Raw genomic sequence first — 19,191 nt, 5'->3', positions numbered from 1 at the left:
CCATCTTGTAGTATGGACAAAACAAGAAAATTGCGTTTTTGTCGGTGAAATATTGCGTTTATGTAGTTGCTATACAATATTTTTTTGGATGAAATGTAAGGAATCGAATGGTACCCTTACTTTTATCGTTTTTGGAAGTTAAAAAAAAACTTAAATTTTGAAACTTTCAGGTCCCGTATTTTTGTAATTTTTCAATATTTTATTTTAATATCCACATTATTGTGATATTTTTCTCGTTTGCTATCTATTTTACTAGATTTTGTTATAAAATTCAACATGTGTCATCATCCCTATTGTCATCTATCTTCACGGCGTGATCTTCTACGAGTTGTATATAGTAAGTACATGTTTGATTGTGTTGTTGCAGGCTCGGGCCGGCGGCGGCGCGGGGCGCGCGGCGCGGCATGGGGCGGGCATGGCGGTGACGTGCCCAGACCTCATGTACGGCGCCTACTACCCCTACCTGTACGGCCGCGGCGCCCGCTCCTTCCACCACGCGCCGCACTTCCAGTATGACCGGGTCAGTACCTCACCATATACTACTACTACCCCTGCCTGTACGGCCGCGGCGCCCGCTCCTTCCACCACGCGCCGCACTTCCAGTATGACCGGGTCAGTACCTCACCATATACTACTACTACCCCTGCCTGTACGGCCGCGGCGCCCGCTCCTTCCACCAAGCGCCGCACTTCCAGTATGACCGGGTCAGTACCTCACCATATACTACTACTACCCCTACCTGTACGGCCGCGGCGCCCGCTCCTTCCACCAAGCGCCGCACTTCCAGTATGACCGGGTCAGTACCTCACCATATACTACTACTACCCCTACCTGTACGGCCGCGGCGCCCGCTCCTTCCACCAAGCGCCGCACTTCCAGTATGACCGGGTCAGTACCTCACCATATACTACTACTACCCCTGCCTGTACGGCCGCGGCGCCCGCTCCTTCCACCAAGCGCCGCACTTCCAGTATGACCGGGTCAGTACCTCACCATATACTACTACTACCCCTGCCTGTACGGCCGCGGCGCCCGCTCCTTCCACCAAGCGCCGCACTTCCAGTATGACCGGGTCAGTACCTCACCATATACTACTACTACCCCTGCCTGTACGGCCGCGGCGCCCGCTCCTTCCAACATATAGGAACTTTATTTAGCTACCTATAGCATTTTGAAACGTAGGTATTAGTTTTGAACCGAAAACCCTGATAAGAAATGAGCCTGCTATGAGCTGATATGCGCCTGCCATGATGAGAAACGGCTGAATTCACTTAGCTTATCATGAAATTCAGACGGAAACTAGACTAATATTAGACTATTCCTTTTAGCAAGGGCAGGCTTCAACCGAAGGTTACAGTTCGCTCGATAGAATAAAACACTTAATGAAAATGTTTTTCAGTTGTAAATCGCTGCCCCATATACAATATCAGTCGAGATTTTTTTTAAACATAGGTATCATAAGTATATTTTCAGTAATTCAGATAAAATGTTAAAACCTGCACCGTATCTTTTGTTTTATTCTAATTTCCTGGCTTTACGCCCCCTCTTAACTTTTGGAAACAAAAGACTCGCTGTTTTCCTGCGTAAATATGGCCAAGGTATGAATTTATCTTGTGGATTGTGGCCCCCTCCGCTTCCGCCGCCCAGCGCTCGGTGTGTCGTCGGGCGAGTTTTTTGGGCGCGGAATGCGGTGACGGCTGTGACGCATGCGCGGTGCGCTATCCGCGCCCGCGTCCGCGCCGTAAGCTCATTCACTGCTGCGCTGTGGCCTGTGCGTTAAAATTTTCAGCATTTATACCTACCTCTACTACCTATAGGTAAGTGAATGCCGATTATGACTCGTTAGTACTTAGGTACCTACAGTTTGCATCCTCCTCAGGCCCATGGTGGCCATTGGTCTTACCCGTAGTAGGTAGGTACTTATTACTTCAATGTCATTTAAACCATTTTCGATTGGAACACAGTTGAATTTCTATTGTTTTGTTAAACAAAAGAAATTCAACCTTATGTATTTTCTTCACAATTGATTTCAAATTAACTGTCATCTTTTTTGGTAGGTTTGCTTGGTAGCTTATAGAAAAACGCGTAAAAAACCCTAAGTTGAATGTATATTGATTTATTCCCAAGGTGATAAACTAATTAACCTTGAACTGCACAATCTACCTACAAGTGCGTACCTGTACCATGTTAACGACGTTGTAAGATGCGTAGGTTGGTAGCGATCTAGCGATACTTACCAGTGATCCGGGTAGATAACTAGCTGGATGCGTGTTGGTGGGGCGCGCGCGGAATGCGTCCGCGCAGCGCCATCAGCGCGGGCGACAAAACCTTCCCACAAAGTAGTATCTATTGCCTATTTAATTTGGGATACATATACAGTATAATTATACTAATCTGTGTAATCTGAGGGCAACTACCTGCTACCTACCTGACCCAGTTCTGCAGCCTGCAACGTGGAAATAGTCTTTGGAGTCCTTCCGTAACTTTTTAATTAACCCTTCGTATGTCTAAGCACTGATCAGTGCGCATGAATTTAAAAATCCATTGAAAAGAAAAGAAAAAGAAAAGAAAATATTTATTAGTAACATCGTTACAAGTCGGTTTATAAATTTACATTTAAAGCATTATATAGTTATAACTAACATATCGTTATTAGTGTATAAATAACATCAACATTATTTAGATATTGTTTAATACAATAGGTTTAAATTCGTTCGCACTGATCAGCGCTTAGACATACGAAGGGGTAATGACGATCGCCATTTAAAGATTTTGGAAAAATGTACAGTCAGTCACAAAATCGCCAGTTTTGACAAAAAAATTAATGTAGGTATTATGCGAATCGAATCCACTTCTATTCAGGATAAAAACTTTTTGTCTATATACATCATCATACACACCATTAGACCAACACCTAGGAACACAACACTAGAAATGCCATCAATGATATATATATATATAGCTGGTCAAGCAAATCTTGTCAGTAAAAAAAGGCGCGAAATTATAAATGTTCTCTTCATTAGGGTAAGTACATTTAGCGGCTTTCATTTAGATGTCATTAAGTACACGAAGACGAAGATAATGTATAAACAGGCACACCAATAAATTCCTTGTCTGTATATAAGTACCCAAATAAAATATGATTCTTAAGCTTTAGATGCTTCCTCAATTGGGTTGCTTCAAATTCGAACGAGATGAAATTCCGCTTTGGTAATAGTTCGGTACATCCCTAGTTACAGCATAGTAATGTGTTGCATTGTTGCAGTTTAACGTGCAGACGGGCAACGGCGGCGAGGGCTACGGCGCGGCGGCCGGCGTCAGCAGCGGCTCGGCGTCGTCCGGCGCGCAGTCCCCGGGCTCCCCGCCGCACGCGGCACATCTCCGCGCCAAGGAGGAGCTGTCCGCGCCCGGCCGCGCCAGCGCTGACGGTGCGTAACTAACTACCTACTCCGTCAGCAGCGGCTCGGCGTCGTCCGGCGCGCAGTCCCCGGGCTCCCCGCCGCACGCGGCACATCTCCGCGCCAAGGAGGAGCTGTCCGCGCCCGGCCGCGCCAGCGCTGACGGTGCGTAACTAACTACCTACTCCGTCAGCAGCGGCTCGGCGTCGCTGACGGTGGGTACTCCTAAGCGGCATTTCGAGATCTCTATCATATATTTGACCAGCCTTGAACGCCCACTTGTTACCCCGCTGCCCTCTGGTGTCTAATCCGCAATAAACAGTTCAGTTCAGGAGCTATTCGTTCAAGTTCAGCACGTGTGAGCGAGCTACATTTAGTAACATATAGGTACGTTGATACGTTGTTACTTCTTTAGCGTCACCCAGTGGACACTTGCAGGTCACCGACGAGCTATGCTTCTTCAAACGCGTGGACGTGTTATTGCAGCTAAATACTGCTATTTGTTGGTAACCATCTATGAAGTTTAATAAATCCTTTTATTAAGTAGGTATAGGCAGAGAATCAGAGATTACATTTGATGTTCTTTGGTATTTAAGCCTCCGGAGTAGCAAAGCCTGCTCCCCAAATTAAAAAGAGTTATGTTTGTAGGTGGCGGGTCATCAGAGTCGGAGGGCGAGTGCGCGGCGCACGGACGAGCGCGCGCGCAGTACGTCAGCGCCAACTGCGTCGTGTTCACACACTACTCGGGCGACGTCGCCGCCGTCGTCGACGAGCACTTCGCCAGGGCCCTCGCCGCCGACAAGCCTAAAGGTGAGCCACAACGGCGCAGTACGTCAGCGCCAACTGCGTCGTGTTCACGCACTACTCGGGCGACGTCGCCGCCGTCGTCGACGAGCACCTCGCCAGGGCCCTCGCCGCCGACAAGCCTAAAGGTGAGCCACAACGGCGCATTACGTCAGCGCCAACTGCGTCGTGTCCACACACACTACTCGGGCGACGTCGCGCCGTCGTCGACGAGCACTTCGACAGGGCCCTCGCCGCCGACAAGCCTAAAGGTGAGCCACAACTGGGGTACCCCTTAATACGTCTACTCAGACTGTGTATGTACTTAATAGACCAAAAGATCGAGGAATAAACTCGAACTAATAGAAAATGTTCTTTATGAAACAGTTGTCTTAGAATTTCCTGGATAGAGTCTGTTCGGAAAGAGAAGAGTCGTGGAATTTATTGGGCCTCATACATTCCACGACTCTTCTCTTTCCGCACAAACTCTATTAATATACCTAAATCAAAATACCATTCAAGCTAGTTCTTCAATACATAGCGGAGGAGGTTTAGTATCGCTTCGGTTTTGTGGTGGAATGGAGTCCGGCCGCGATCGCCCCCCTCCTCTGTTAGAAGGGGGTGGGGTGAGTAAATCAGCCGGGCCTTAATTAAACCCCCTTCATTACAACTAGCCCGCGCCGCACTTCATTGCGCTTCGCAACGACGAAGCTTCATTGTGGTTCACTGTTGAGAGCCGAAGCTCGCGTACAGTACAGTCTTCAGTATGTATGTACCTACATCTACCGAGTGATATTGTTATGTGTGACTATACTCTAAGGAGTCTAAGGGGTGAATATGTACCTATACCTATCTAGGTCATACTGAAAAACTTTCACTAGGTATAGGGCCAACCACGAAAACGCGAAAACATCTGCATTTCGGCGAAGCATGTGTAAATGTTTTCTACGGAACAACAGATTTTTTTTTCGCGATTTTGATGTTGGTCCCGTAGTAAAAGTTGTTCAGTTAATAACCTACCTGCATATTCACCCCTCACAGTATGATCAGTGAGATATAACAAAATCAGCCTAAGTATATTACCAAATTGTCATGAAAACAAGGTGTCCTTCAATACTTGTGAGATTTATCAAAAGTACTTATTGCATCATATTAGCCTTTCAATGCTGAAATAAACGGGCTATACATATACAGAAAGAAGCAATTGGCACTTTACTGGAAATTTGTAAATTTTCGAAACTCCGACGGCACATCAGTATTAAATGCGACCATGACGTTCGAGGACAGATGTCGGCGCGACACAGCGCGGCCCCGAACGCCGGACACCGATTAGATCGCCAAATCACGTTAAAGATGGCCGACGCACAAAAACAAACGCGCTTTGACTCGCCGCCGTTTTTCGCGGCCCTTTGTTTAGCGTTATTAAACTAAAGTCGGTTTCATTTCGCCTTTGTCCCGCGCCCACGCCCGCGCCCGCGCAGACGGACCGGCTCCGTCTGCGTTTTAATTCGTAATGAGGAATGCCTCGTAATGGCTAAATTGAGAGTACGGCCCGACTCGATTTAGAGATCGGTATTTTCATTTAAATAATTGTAAGCTTCCTCGCCTGAGCGAGTCGGGAGCTGCGAGGGGGCGCGCTTTTCTATTTGTTTTGTTGTTTTCTGCTTGTGACGCTGTATTCAATCCCCAGCCACTTAAGAGTAATAATTAGGGTTATGATTTTGCAAAAGAGTCATTATACTGTAAAAATAACAACACCTTGTAGATATTTATCCATTTATTTTCTTGTCTTCTTCCAATTCACAATAATCTCTTCTCTTGACAACCGCCTGCTAGCACGACTCAACAACCAAAGAGAGCTGTCCGCCAAGTGTCTTTCTTTTTATACCCAACCAATAACAGTCTTCAATTTCAAACTACCCTTAACTTTAAAAACTTATTAAGTAGGTATGCTAGGTCTTATTTCAAACTACCCGTAACTTTAAAAACGAATTAAATAGGTATGCTAAATACCAAAAACCCTACACTCGTCCATCCTGACTCCGTGTATGTCCTCATACACGTGCCAGGTGGAAACCCTACACTTGGCCGACAGACTACGTATACTACTTAAAAGTGGATACACTAATCGCATAGGATACGAAACAGTTTCAATCAGGCATCAGCAAGTCAAAATCTCAAAAACATCATCTAAATAACCTTTCGTATGCCTGCCACACAATTTGGACTAGAATTTACAGTTTCAAGGTTATTAATTCAGTGGTAAATTTTGACTAAAGCATACGACGGGTTAAAATTGTTACTCTTCTGCCGGAGACATCCTGCTGGAGACGGCTCGCACCGGACTCTGGCGGCGCGAGGCGGGCTCCTGCTGGAGACGGCTCGCACCGGACTCTGGCGGCGCGAGGCGGGCTCCTGCTGGAGACGGCTCGCATCGGACTCTGGCGGCGCGAGGCGGGCTCCTGCTGGAGACGGCTCGCATCGGACTCAGGCGGCGCGAGGCGGGGGACGCCGGTAGAGGTGCGGCGCTCAACTTTCTAAAAATATCCAACATTGGGTTAATAATCACAACAGTGTACACCTTGACTAGTAATTCAGGGTAACAGATCATTAATTGCCATTTATTATTCGATTTTCATGAGTAATGATCATCTCTATCTGCAGGTAGATAGTACACGAACCAATTCAATTCTCGTGACTGAAAAAACAGAGTACACGAACCAATTCAATTCTCGTGACTGAAGCACTATCAATCTTCCTGCCATATATAATATGAACCAGTTCAAATCTTTTCTAAAATGGTAGTACTTAGCTGTGTCAGCACACGAATCAAATCAAATTCTCGTGGCTTCAACATCATTTTCCATTATCATGTCAAGAAATCTTCAATTATAAACCTCACTCTTGAGACAGGAATATTTCCCGAGAACCTTTCAGTAACTTTAACCCTGACTATAATTTATAAAATATTAAACCCTGACTATAATTTATAAAATATTACTATGATGAATAACAGCGATAATTAAGTAATTATTGTGTACAACTTGACCTATTATGTTCCCATTATCAATGCATTAATCATCTGGTACTAAAAACCTATACCTAATAGCTCCCCTCCCAATGTTTTCAGAGAAGGTCGTATATTCTAGCTTGTTAGGATTTATCCAAGCTGACAAAGTACTTAGTCCATCAATTGCAAGACGCGTTGGGATTTTCAGACTATTAGATTTTTTTATAATATGCATATTGTTTTATGAAAGACTTGAACAGTATATTAATTCACTAAACGTCTTTACAGCATACCAAATCCTGCAGTTCGGGAATAAACATAGCACCTAATTAGGCGTGTTTCCGCAGAAAAAGGACCAGTAATATTTTCTCTACACGTTGAATTAAATAAATTATACGTTTCAAATGTTACATGGCAGACATAAACGATAGAACTGCAAAAACCTGATGTTTTACCTATCCGTACCTTCCGACTTGTTCTAGAATACAATCAAAAATGTATACCATGGAATCGCATATTTTGTAACTGAAATATGGTATCATTTAACTACTGGGGTGATTACGACGACGTTGTAATTATGTTTAGGTTGTAAGAAAACTGCCCACGCAACATGTATCACCAATATCCACTCAGAGATTTCTTCAAGGAAATACTTGCGTTAATTGAGATCTACATACTGGAGCTTCGCCTTTTTGTAAACATAAAATATTAAGAATAAATCTTTTAATTACGATTTGCGCACTAGTATAAATATAATTATCAAATTTCAAGTTCGGCAATAAGTAAAAGTATAAAAGTGAATTCTTTACCGCAATACGTGTCTTTAATAACCTCCCAGTTGAAATTAATATCTCTTATTATTAAATTATCTCTTTAAAAACTGCCTCAATGGTAATCTACTATTATTTGACGAGTTTTTTATAGTTCATGCATTATTTAATATATCAGCTTATCTAGTAATCTTAATTTAAACATAATATTTAAACATAATAATATAACCAATAAGAGGCCATCAATCCTCCTCGATCTCGGTTTAATTGTGGCGAGTTCTACAGGTTCAACCATGCACTCTTCATTATCGCTTATATTAAAATCATTTCAATGTAATGCTGCAACATTAACTGCAGTAACCTATGAATTAAAAATATGATTCAATAATTCAACGATTCTACAATTCAATAATTCAACGATTCTACAATTCAACGATTCTACAATTCAATAATTCAACGATTCTACAATTCAATAATTCAACGATTCTACAATTCAATAATTCAACGATTCTACAATTCAATAATTCAACGATTCTACAATTCAATAATTCAACGATTCTACAATTCAATAATTCAACGATTCTACAATTCAATAATTGAACGATTCTACAATTCAATAATTCAACGATTCTACAATTCAATAATTCAACGATTCTACAATTCAATAATTCAACGATTCTACAATTCAATAATTCAACGATTCTACAATTCAATAATTCAACGATTCTACAATTCAATAATTCAACGATTCTACAATTCAATAATTCAACGATTCTACAATTCAATAATTCAACGATTCTATAATTCAATAATTCAACGATTCTACAATTCAATAATTGAACGATTCTACAATTCAATCAACCAACGATTCTACAATTCAATCAACCAACGATTCTACAATTCAATCAACCAACGATTCTACAATTCAATCAACCAATGACTATAATTCAAGCCCAATAACTATAATTCAAGCCCAATGACTATAATTCAAGCCCAATGACTATAAATTATGACTATAATTCAATCAACCAATGACTCGATCATTCAATAAACCAAACGACTCGATCATTCAATAAACCAAACGACTCGATCATTCAATAAACCAAACGACTCGATCATTCAATAAACCAAACGACTCGATCATTCAATAAACCAAACGACTCGATCATTCAATAAACCAAACGACTCGATCATTCAATAAACCAAACGACTCGATCATTCAATAAACCAAACGACTCGATCATTCAATAAACCAAACGACTCGATCATTCAATAAACCAAACGACTCGATCATTCAATAAACCAAACGACTCGATCATTCAATAAACCAAACGACTCGATCATTCAATAAACCAAACGACTCGATCATTCAATAAACCAAACGACTCGATCATTCAATAAACCAAACGACTCGATCATTCAATAAACCAAACGACTCGATCATTCAATAAACCAAACGACTCTATCATTCAATAAACCAAACGACTCGATTATTCAATAAACCAAACGACTCGATCATTCAATAAACCAAACGACTCTATAATTCAATAAACCAAACGACTCTATAATTCAATAAACCAAATGACTCTATAATTCAATAAACCAAATGACTCTATAATTCAATAAACCAAAAGACTCAATTCAATAAACCAAATGACTCTGTAATTCAATAAACCAAATGACTCTGTAATTCAATAAACCAAATGACTTTGTAATTCAATAAACCAAATGACTCTATAATTCAATAAACCAAATGACTATAATTCAATAAACCAAATGACTATAATTCAATAAACCAAATGACTCTATAATTCAATAAACCAAATGACTCTATAATTCAATAAACCAAATGACTCTATAATTCAATAAACCAAATGACTCTATAATTCAATAAACCAAATGACTCTATAATTCAATAAACCAAATGACTCTATAATTCAATAAACCAAATGACTCTATAATTCAATAAACCAAATGACTCTATAATTCAATAAACCAAATGACTATAATTCAATAAACCAAATGACTCTATAATTCAATAAACCAAATGACTCTATAATTCAATAAACCAAATGACTCTATAATTCAATAAACCAAATGACTCTATAATTCAATAAACCAAATGACTCTATAATTCAATAAACCAAAAGACTCTATAATTCAATAAACCAAAAGACTATAATTCAATAACCCAAATGACTCTATAATTCAATAACCCAAATGACTCTATAATTCAATAAACCAAATGACTCTATAATCCAATAAACCAAATGACTATAATCCAATAAACCAAATGACTCCATAATTCAATAAACCAAATGACTATCAATACTAGATACTAGATACTCGATACTCGATACTCGATACTCGATACTAGATACTAGATACTCGATACCAGATACTCGATACTAGCCTACTAGATACTAGATACTAGATACTAGATACTAGATACTAGATACTCGATACTAGATACTCGATACTAGATACTCGATACTAGATACTCGATACTAGATACTCGATACTAGATACTCGATACTCGATACTCGATACTCGATACTCGATACTCGATACTCGATACTCGATACTCGATACTCGATACTCGACAAAGCAACAAATCAATCAATTCACAGAAAATGTGCCGTTAATGAGCTAATTATTGTCCAATTTTGTTTATAATCAGATGCCATTATAAATGTGGAGCTTCCTTGCAGTTCAAATAGAAATCACAAAAGTTGGTCAAAGGCCTGACCGGCTGAGAACCACTCATAGATCGTATCTATTATTTCGTAAGATAAGATATATACGCGTTATTATATCGCATTGACATATTTAGGCAAAAATTTCTCATAATTGGTACACAAGTAATAGTTTCTATCGGTTCATCAAATTTATTTTTCTCAACTTATCCTCTGGCAATATATTCATCTTATACTTATGTTATATGTGCTAGATGTCGATGAACGAGATGAAGTCAAGCAATTCACGGTATCTAACACACATTACCATATCAAATCATTCATAATATAATAGTAAAAGTAGGTGTACATGACCTGATGTCCAGTGGCGCGTGCCTCTCGCTAAGGCTGTCGAAGCGGGGTTACTCCTGACTTTCACAACAGGACTCTGCTTCGGTCTGGATTCCTTTTTCACTGCCGCTGTTATTCCAGCTACATTCCCTTTCGCGAAGACCGAGGCTTCTGGTGTTCGCAAGCGCCGTTGATCATCATGAGTCATCGTCAGCCATATTCTCCAACAACTCGGCATGAAACGTAAAAGTATCCGTTGTTACATATACCTATATACTATATCATAATACCTTATAAACTATAAAGGAATTATATGACAAAATAATGTTTAATGGTAGTTCAAATTATAAACATTCATTTATCTCAAAAACTATGCGTCGTAGCAAAAAAAAATGACTGAAAATTCAATGCCCCGTTTGCATAGTAAGCCATCTACTTATATTCCACAAATTTTAACATTAAGGATCAAAATCAAAACTCAAAATCTTCAATTAAATTGCGAGACCTGGTTATAAATCATAAATATCTATTTATCTCTGAAACTATGCGCCGTAGTGAAGAAATAATGAAAATTAAGGCACCCTTGAATACTCCAACCAACACATATCAAGACCCACGTGTTGACATATTCTGCCTAATTCCCACATGTGTGTGGGTAAGTAAGTAGCAAAGAAGTTAATAACTACAGTCACGTATCTATTTATTAAGAAGAACACGTGTACTTGATTTTGTTAACTGAACATTATTATGCCTAGCTGTCGGTGGCATGGTGGTTAAATACTTTGAATTCTCGACCAACTGACGCATATATTCTTATGATTACACATTGATATTATGTCCATTTAATTACATTTATGGGTCAAACTAACCTAAGTTTAACTGATATTGCAGGTACTCATTTAAATTAAATAAAAATGTTACCAGTACCATATTTCTTACGTAATCCATTAGAATTTCGTATAGTTAATTAATTATCTCCAAGCTCAGAATAAGGGTCATGTTATCAGTTATCTCACTAAATCAATAAGTAATAGCAGTAGGCGTGTACTTACGTTCTGCACACTTCTGAAGTGTAAAAATAACAACACCTTGAAGATATTTATCCATTTATTTTCTTGTCTTCTTCCAATTCACAATAATCTCTTCTCTTGACAACCGCCTGCTAGCACGACTCAACAACCAAAGAGAGCTGTCCGCCAAGTGTCTTTCTTTTTATACCCAACCAATAACAGTCTTCAATTTCAAACTACCCTTAACTTTAAAAACTTATTAAGTAGGTATGCTAGGTCTTATTTCAAACTACCCGTAACTTTAAAAACGAATTAAATAGGTATGCTAAATACCAAAAACCCTACAATACTTACCTACTAGCATAATCACGTGGAAAAGGTAGCAGCTCCGTAAATGTTAACAGGTACCTACCTATTGTTTATCGTTCAGTTCTGGTTAGTGCGAAAAGTAATCAAATTCCACATTCAACTTACGATAACGATTTACGATTTAAAAATGTACTTAATTAACATTAGGAGCGGACTGGTTCAATGAGTTTACGATGTGATCTTTATCAAACAGTAAATAAAAGACGGTCTTGGGATATTTGACACTTGTATACTTGATTATTACAGCAGCAATATAACATTATATTATCTAATAAACCTACATTACCAACCTGATGCCTATATATATACTGCCTGGGTTCATTTAGAGACGGTGTGAGAACTCGCATACGAAATTCTTTAAATTGCGGTACATTTGATCGGTCGGCTGAATTGGATGTAACCTCTAAGCTCTATAGTCCAGTACTAATATAAGTACCTAGCTGAAGTCGCATGTTATGTAGTTCGCGCGCCGTCTAAATGAGCACTGACTTAAAACTGGTTAATGGTTAGGTTTAGCAATAATTAAGGACAAGTAGCTCCAGTCACCGGTCCCACGCCGCACACCTCTTCCGAGAACCTCTTTTACGAGTATTAGGAATCAGCGATGGCTCTAGCTATGTAGGTATAGGTATCCTATCGATCGTATCTTTTTAGGTAAAGTCTGAGCCTTATCTCGTTGCCATAAGGCGAAAAAAGTTCAAATAATGTTTGATGTCGGACGTAAATCGTGGTTTCCTCTATCTGGGCTGTAAAGATGGTATCTCGAACTGGAAGTGTGGAGCAAAAAGGGCAGAATGGACGATGACGACGGCAGCTGATTGCGTTTTCATTAACGGTACATTAACATTACCGGAATCGTGACTCGCAGACCGACACACCTCATCGAGGGCCTGATGCCATCGTTCGAGTTTATCCAATATCGTCCTCTTTTTACTATACACCGACCGAATACATCTTAGGTAGGTCGGTAATGTGGGTATACGACGTGAGTAATGAGTAAAAAAACAAACGCAAAACTTATATAACCACTACATACTGTACTGTACCTAATTAGCATAAAGGTCTTGTGACCAGTGGTATTTAATTTAAAAAACATTAAAATATTATCGTGTGGGTGTCGGTGCTGCCCATCGGCAGCGGGATGATTGTTCATTTGGATGTAAACTATCTAGACTACTTGTACCTAATACCTAGTACCTAGTACCTAATAACACATGTGTAGATGTGTAGGAACAATACCCACCTCCTCGATTAGGGAACATTGGTGTGAGCTGTGCGCATATTAGCAAACTATCTAAATGAAGTCTATTAGGTCCCTTAAATAGTTCTAACTAATATAATATAATGCAAGTTAACGTAGGTAGCTGAACTAAACTTGCACTCCCTGGTTATTGTCTGTCCCTTAAAGTCTATTTACATTCTCCGATCTGATATTGGATAACGGATACGACTACGAAGAAGCAAAAAGCTTTTTAAGTATATATATAAACTTTTTATATATAAAAAATACTTTTATTAAAACTAAAATAAACAAGATAAGTCTTATTTAGCTCTAAAAATACTTTTATTAAAACTAAAATAAACAAGATGAGTCTTTTTTAGCTCTAATTAGCACGTAACTATATAAGGAAGAAAAAGTGGACTTTTTAAAATATCTCCAAACTGGTAGCTTACTTCATTTCAGACATTAATGAAATGATTATCACAAGTTAACTTCACTAAACAACAGTAAAACGAAAAAGCAGAGGCACTAACATGCGTTATAACACTCAGTTGATATTATTAACAAGCAGTGAATCAATTACAAAATGTAGTGTATGCGAGTAAAATTCATATTAATAATTTATGGGTACCCTAAGTTCGTCCGATTATTCCGCACAGAGTGCGTCACAGTGCTATTATCGTCGGCTAAAGCTAGCTACACACAATAGCACTGCCTGAACAACATGAATCTAAGGTCAAAAAGATTACCTACTCAAAACAAAGTAATTCACAGAGATCAATCTTTCAATCTCGTTCGAGATCTCGAAAATTTTAATCGAGATCTCGACCAGGATTGCATAAATCGAGATTCCCTATCAACGAGATTGAATATCGCAAATTAGTGCGAGATCTCGCGAGATCTCGAAATTGCGAGATCAAGATTGCATTCCCTAGTTGTTTATGTTTATGTCCCTTATGTTTGCTGGAAGAATTGACTTTTAAATGATGATTTTGGATGATAAATATTTCATAACATTCGTTTGAATTTGATTTTGTTTGATATTTTACATTTAATATTTGATTCGGGTTGGTGTGGTGAAAAATTTTGTGTTTCACTCGGGGGCAAATTTTGTTTAACCCTCGTGCTTTCAAACCCTCGCAACGCTCAAGATTCCATTTTTCGAACCACTAGCTACGCTCGTGGTTCAATTTTGGAATTTTTCGCTTGCTCGGGTATCAATATTAGCACGAGCGGTTAAACAACAACTTTGCCCCCTTCTAAAACAAATAACTATATCTACCCTTTTTGTACATACTTTGCCACAGTGACAATAGTATGAGGTCTCAAGCGACTTTCATATTGATTGTCACTGTGACAAAGTACGAAATGGGCCATAAATTAAATTCCTTGACCTACTATCGTTTTCCTTTTGCTGATTCTGTACTTTTTAGACCGATTATGTAAAATTAATTTACATAAGGATCTCGGTCTAGTCGAATAACAAGTACTACCTGATAATAAATAATTTGTTAATAAAAATGTTTGTTGTACAGAGAGCGTCCCGATGGTGTCTCGAAACTTGCCGGCGTCGTTTTTCAACGCGGCGGCCGGCGCGGCCTGCGGCGTCGACCTCTACGACTACGACCCGTGGCACCAGCACTACTCCGGGTACCTACCTATACCCATAGACATAATATGTAAACTAGACACGCTATCTCGAACAAATTCTGTCCGCCATGTGTCCGCCATTTTCGGCGTTTGACGTCTGTCACTAAGGTGAAGAATAAGCGTATCTAGGCCAGAGGCGAAACTGTTATGACAACTGCTCATATTCTGCCTACGTACAGGGTTATTTTTTAATGACCTGCAATATTATTCAACGTGAATATATAGGTGATACCGAGCAACTTTTCTAATGGGACCAACCACTAAAACGCATACTTTAATATAATTTACCTTTGTTATAACTTTATAAATCGCACGGGTGAAAACGAGGATTCTTTCTTAAAATATTAATATTATATATAGCTACAAAACCACTGATTTCTCATGTATACGTTTTATTTGAAAACTGTAGCACTTGGGTGAAAAAAAAAAAAAGATTCGTATAGAGCTCGGAATTTGTAGGTCCAGAAAAATATGGATTTTTGGATTGTATGGAAGACCACGATTCTGCATAGGAGCACGCCGAAACGGTAAGACTTAGGCGGGGGGTGCTCGACCAAATGTCATAGAGAACCCTGGGCAGTTTCTGAAGCCGCCATTTTTTTTTCAAACGGGCCGACTTTTTTTTTTTAATTTTTTCAAGTTTGTCCCAGCGCGCTGAGATTTCGGTCACGGAATCTCGGGGTCCCCTAGATTCCTATGAAAAAAAAAATTTTCGAAAAATGTTTCAATTGCGGAAAAACTGGCGACTTTTATTTTGTATGGCAACTCTTAAACGGCGCGAGATGGGCGGGGGGTGCTCGACCAAATGTCATAGAGGGCCTCGAGAGAATTGCAACTGCATTCAAAAAAATTCAAAATGGCCGACTTTTTTTTTTTTTTTTTTTCAAGTCGGTCCGAGCGCGCTGAGATTTGGCACGCGGCGAGCCTGGGGGCCCAAGATTACCATGTAAAAAAAATTTTTTGGAAAAGTCCAAAACGGCGCGGGCGGGGGCAAAAGTCAAATTTCCAAGTAGGTTAAGCGAGCCCGAAGGGCGAGCTTCAGGCTGGGAGGCCGAAGGCCGACCCCGCGACGGGCCGTCAGGCCCGGAGCTTCACCCCGGGCGTCCGGGCGTGTCCAACCCCCAGTAATTTTGGGCGAGGCCGAAGGCCTCGCCGCGGGAACGACGGACAAAGCAAAATCCTATACAAAAAGTGTGTTAAGCGAGCCCGAAGGGCGAGCTTCAGGCCGGGAGGCCGAAGGCCGACCCCGGCGACGGGCCGAAGGCCCGGAGCCTTCACCCCGACCCCCAAGCGTGCGACCCCCAGTAATTTAAAGCGAGGCCGAAGGCCGAGCTGCGTGAATGAAGTGCTTCCAAGCGTTCTACCGAATCGACTGTGTTGATGAGCGAGCCGGCGGGCCGAAGGCCCGGCGGCGAAGCGTCGAGGCTCGCGAAGGCCGAAGGCCGAGCTCCGCGTAGGGCCGAAGGCCCGAAGCGTCACACGAGAGGGGGAAGTTGGAGCTCAAACACGACCCAATAGTAAAAGTGGCTTAGACAAGCGAAACGGCGGGCCGAAGGCCGAAGGCCGTAGGCCCGACGTGAGCTTGTCAAGACACTTTTACTATTGGGTCGTGTTTGAGCTCCAACTTCCCGCTTACGCTCCCAAGCGGAAACCAACCCTCCCCGAGTGTTTTAATAAGCGAAGCGGCGGGCCGAAGGCCCGACGCTGAGCTTCGAAACCCAGCGAAGGCCGAAGGCCGAGCTCCGCGTAGGGCCGAAGGCCCGGAGCGTCCCTTACCAGACCCCAGGCACGCGAGGCCGAAGGCCGAGCTGCGTGAATGAAGTGCTTCCAAGCGTTCTACCGAGTCAACTGTGTTGATGAGCGAGCCGGCGGGCCGAAGGCCCGGCGGCGAAGCGTCGAGGCTCGCGAAGGCCGAAGGCCGAGCTCCGCGTAGGGCCGAAGGCCCGAAGCGTCACACGAGAGGGGGAAGTTGGAGCTCAAACACGACCCAATAGTAAAAGTGGCTTAGACAAGCGAAACGGCGGGCCGAAGGCCGAAGGCCGTAGGCCCGACGTGAGCTTGTCAAGACACTTTTACTATTGGGTCGTGTTTGAGCTCCAACTTCCCGCTTACGCTCCCAAGCGGAAACCAACCATCCCCGAGTGTTTTAATAAGCGAAGCGGCGGGCCGAAGGCCCGACGCTGAGCTTCGAAACCCAGCGAAGGCCGAAGGCCGAGCTCCGCGTAGGGCCGAAGGCCCGGAGCGTCCCTTACCAGTCCCCAAGCACGCGAGGCCGAAGGCCGAGCTGCGGGAATGAAATGCTCGCATGCGGACCTTTTCTTTCGAGCAAAAGTACAATTTCATTTCTTTTTCCCTTTGGAAAACAAAACTACAGCAACAACAACAGAACCAATACAACAACAACAACAACAACAACAACAACAATACAACAAACAACAACAACACGCACACCGCGGGGCCCTCGGGCCCCGCGCACAAAGCAAAAAACTAGTTATTTCTATAGGTACAATATTCTAAGTACCTACTTACTTGTAACACGGACTATATTCAATAACTATTCATCACATTTTCTATTTGATTTTCGGTAACAATTTTTCACTTACCACCCTTAATACAACGTAAATAAAATATATTATAAAATACGTTATTATAACTAAAACATTCAATAAATAACGTGAAAAATATATATTTCGTAACTTTTGCGCAATTAACCAACAACGTATAGAACCATTTCGTAGGTAGGTACCAGGGATGTTGCGAACATCCGCATCCGCATCCGCAACCGCGGAACATCCGCATTATTTTCAACATCCGCATCCGCATCCGCATAAAATCGATGCGGAGCTTATGCGGATGCGGATGTTGAACAAGTCGGTACAGGAACGTCTTAGCGGCGGCGTAAGTGCTAGGTAATTTCGTCATTACCTATAACGAAATCGTCTAGATCCAGAAAAGTCGGCGAAGTTACTGTTTATTAAATATAACGCACCTATATTCTTGCTCAAATACTAAACGTTTGGTTTTTTTAATAAAAAAATACTAAAAATGTAATATTTGACGTTTTCTAAGTACCTAATCTTGACATCCGCATCCGCATCCGCATCCGCGGATGTGAGCCTTTAAAGATCCGCATCCGCATCCGCATCCGCGGATGTCAAAAAATCTGCATCCGCAACATCCCTGGTAGGTACCAATGTGTCACGTCTGGGAAACTTAATCTTTGCGCCGAAGAAAATGGCTTCCAGCCGCGAAGGTTCGAAAGTGACGTTTCGTGATAAACTAAATAATCGTAAATCAACAGTTATTCAATTGCTTACCGGTGAAATGATATTTCATCCCTTTTATTATATTTTTCTTGTGCTATTGTTGCAACTTAGGTAGATGCTTTGCAATCCTCAACTGTGCGTTTCTTCAGAAACATCCCTGCCTCGCACAGCTGAACTGTGGATTGAACTGTCGCCCGCGGTACCTATTTACCGACTGATACGTCTTTCAAACCTTAAAGAAAATAGCGTTACTCCCATCTTAAAGGCCGGCGACGCACTGGAAACCCCTCTGATGTTACAAGAGCCCATGGGCGCCGGTAGTTGCTTTACCATCAGGCGATTTGTTTGCTTGTTTGCCTACGTTATCATAAAAAAATCTTGCTCAACAATTTTCAGCTAATGTTATAGGTAACCGGATGCACCGGAAGTCTATTTTCAACTTCTTCTGCTTATAATAATATTAGTTGTAAATTGATTTAGTACTACATTTTTCGTCAGTACTTCTTCAGTAGCGACACTTGTGATATCTGATCGTGTCAAGTAGCGGTACTGATAGTTCCACTACTAAATAACTCGCGTTTTTGTAAGAAAACTGATGTATATGTATGATGTACTCTTTATTTACTTACCTACATTTCATCTAGATGTTGTGAAACTTACTTTATTTATTATTGTAGGGTCACGCGA

At 41.2% G+C, this 19,191-nt stretch overlaps 1 protein-coding gene across 1 annotated transcript in view; it reads left to right on the top strand.

Moving 5' to 3' along the window:
• The first annotated feature begins 362 nt into the window (after positions 1-362).
• LOC134650608 (protein vestigial) overlaps positions 363-19,191 on the top strand; it is a 31,225-nt gene continuing 12,396 nt past the window's right edge. The window contains exons 1-4 of the mRNA XM_063505560.1: positions 363-520; positions 3,266-3,428; positions 4,047-4,208; positions 15,124-15,238. Coding sequence (XP_063361630.1) covers positions 416-520; positions 3,266-3,428; positions 4,047-4,208; positions 15,124-15,238 — 545 coding nt within the window. The 5' untranslated portion in view covers positions 363-415. The remainder of the gene's footprint in view (positions 521-3,265; positions 3,429-4,046; positions 4,209-15,123; positions 15,239-19,191) is intronic.

This window comes from Cydia amplana, chromosome 8 (genome assembly GCF_948474715.1).
Source record: "Cydia amplana chromosome 8, ilCydAmpl1.1, whole genome shotgun sequence".
Lineage (NCBI taxonomy): Eukaryota > Metazoa > Arthropoda > Insecta > Lepidoptera > Tortricidae > Cydia > Cydia amplana.
This window is presented reverse-complemented; position numbering and strand designations above follow the sequence as displayed.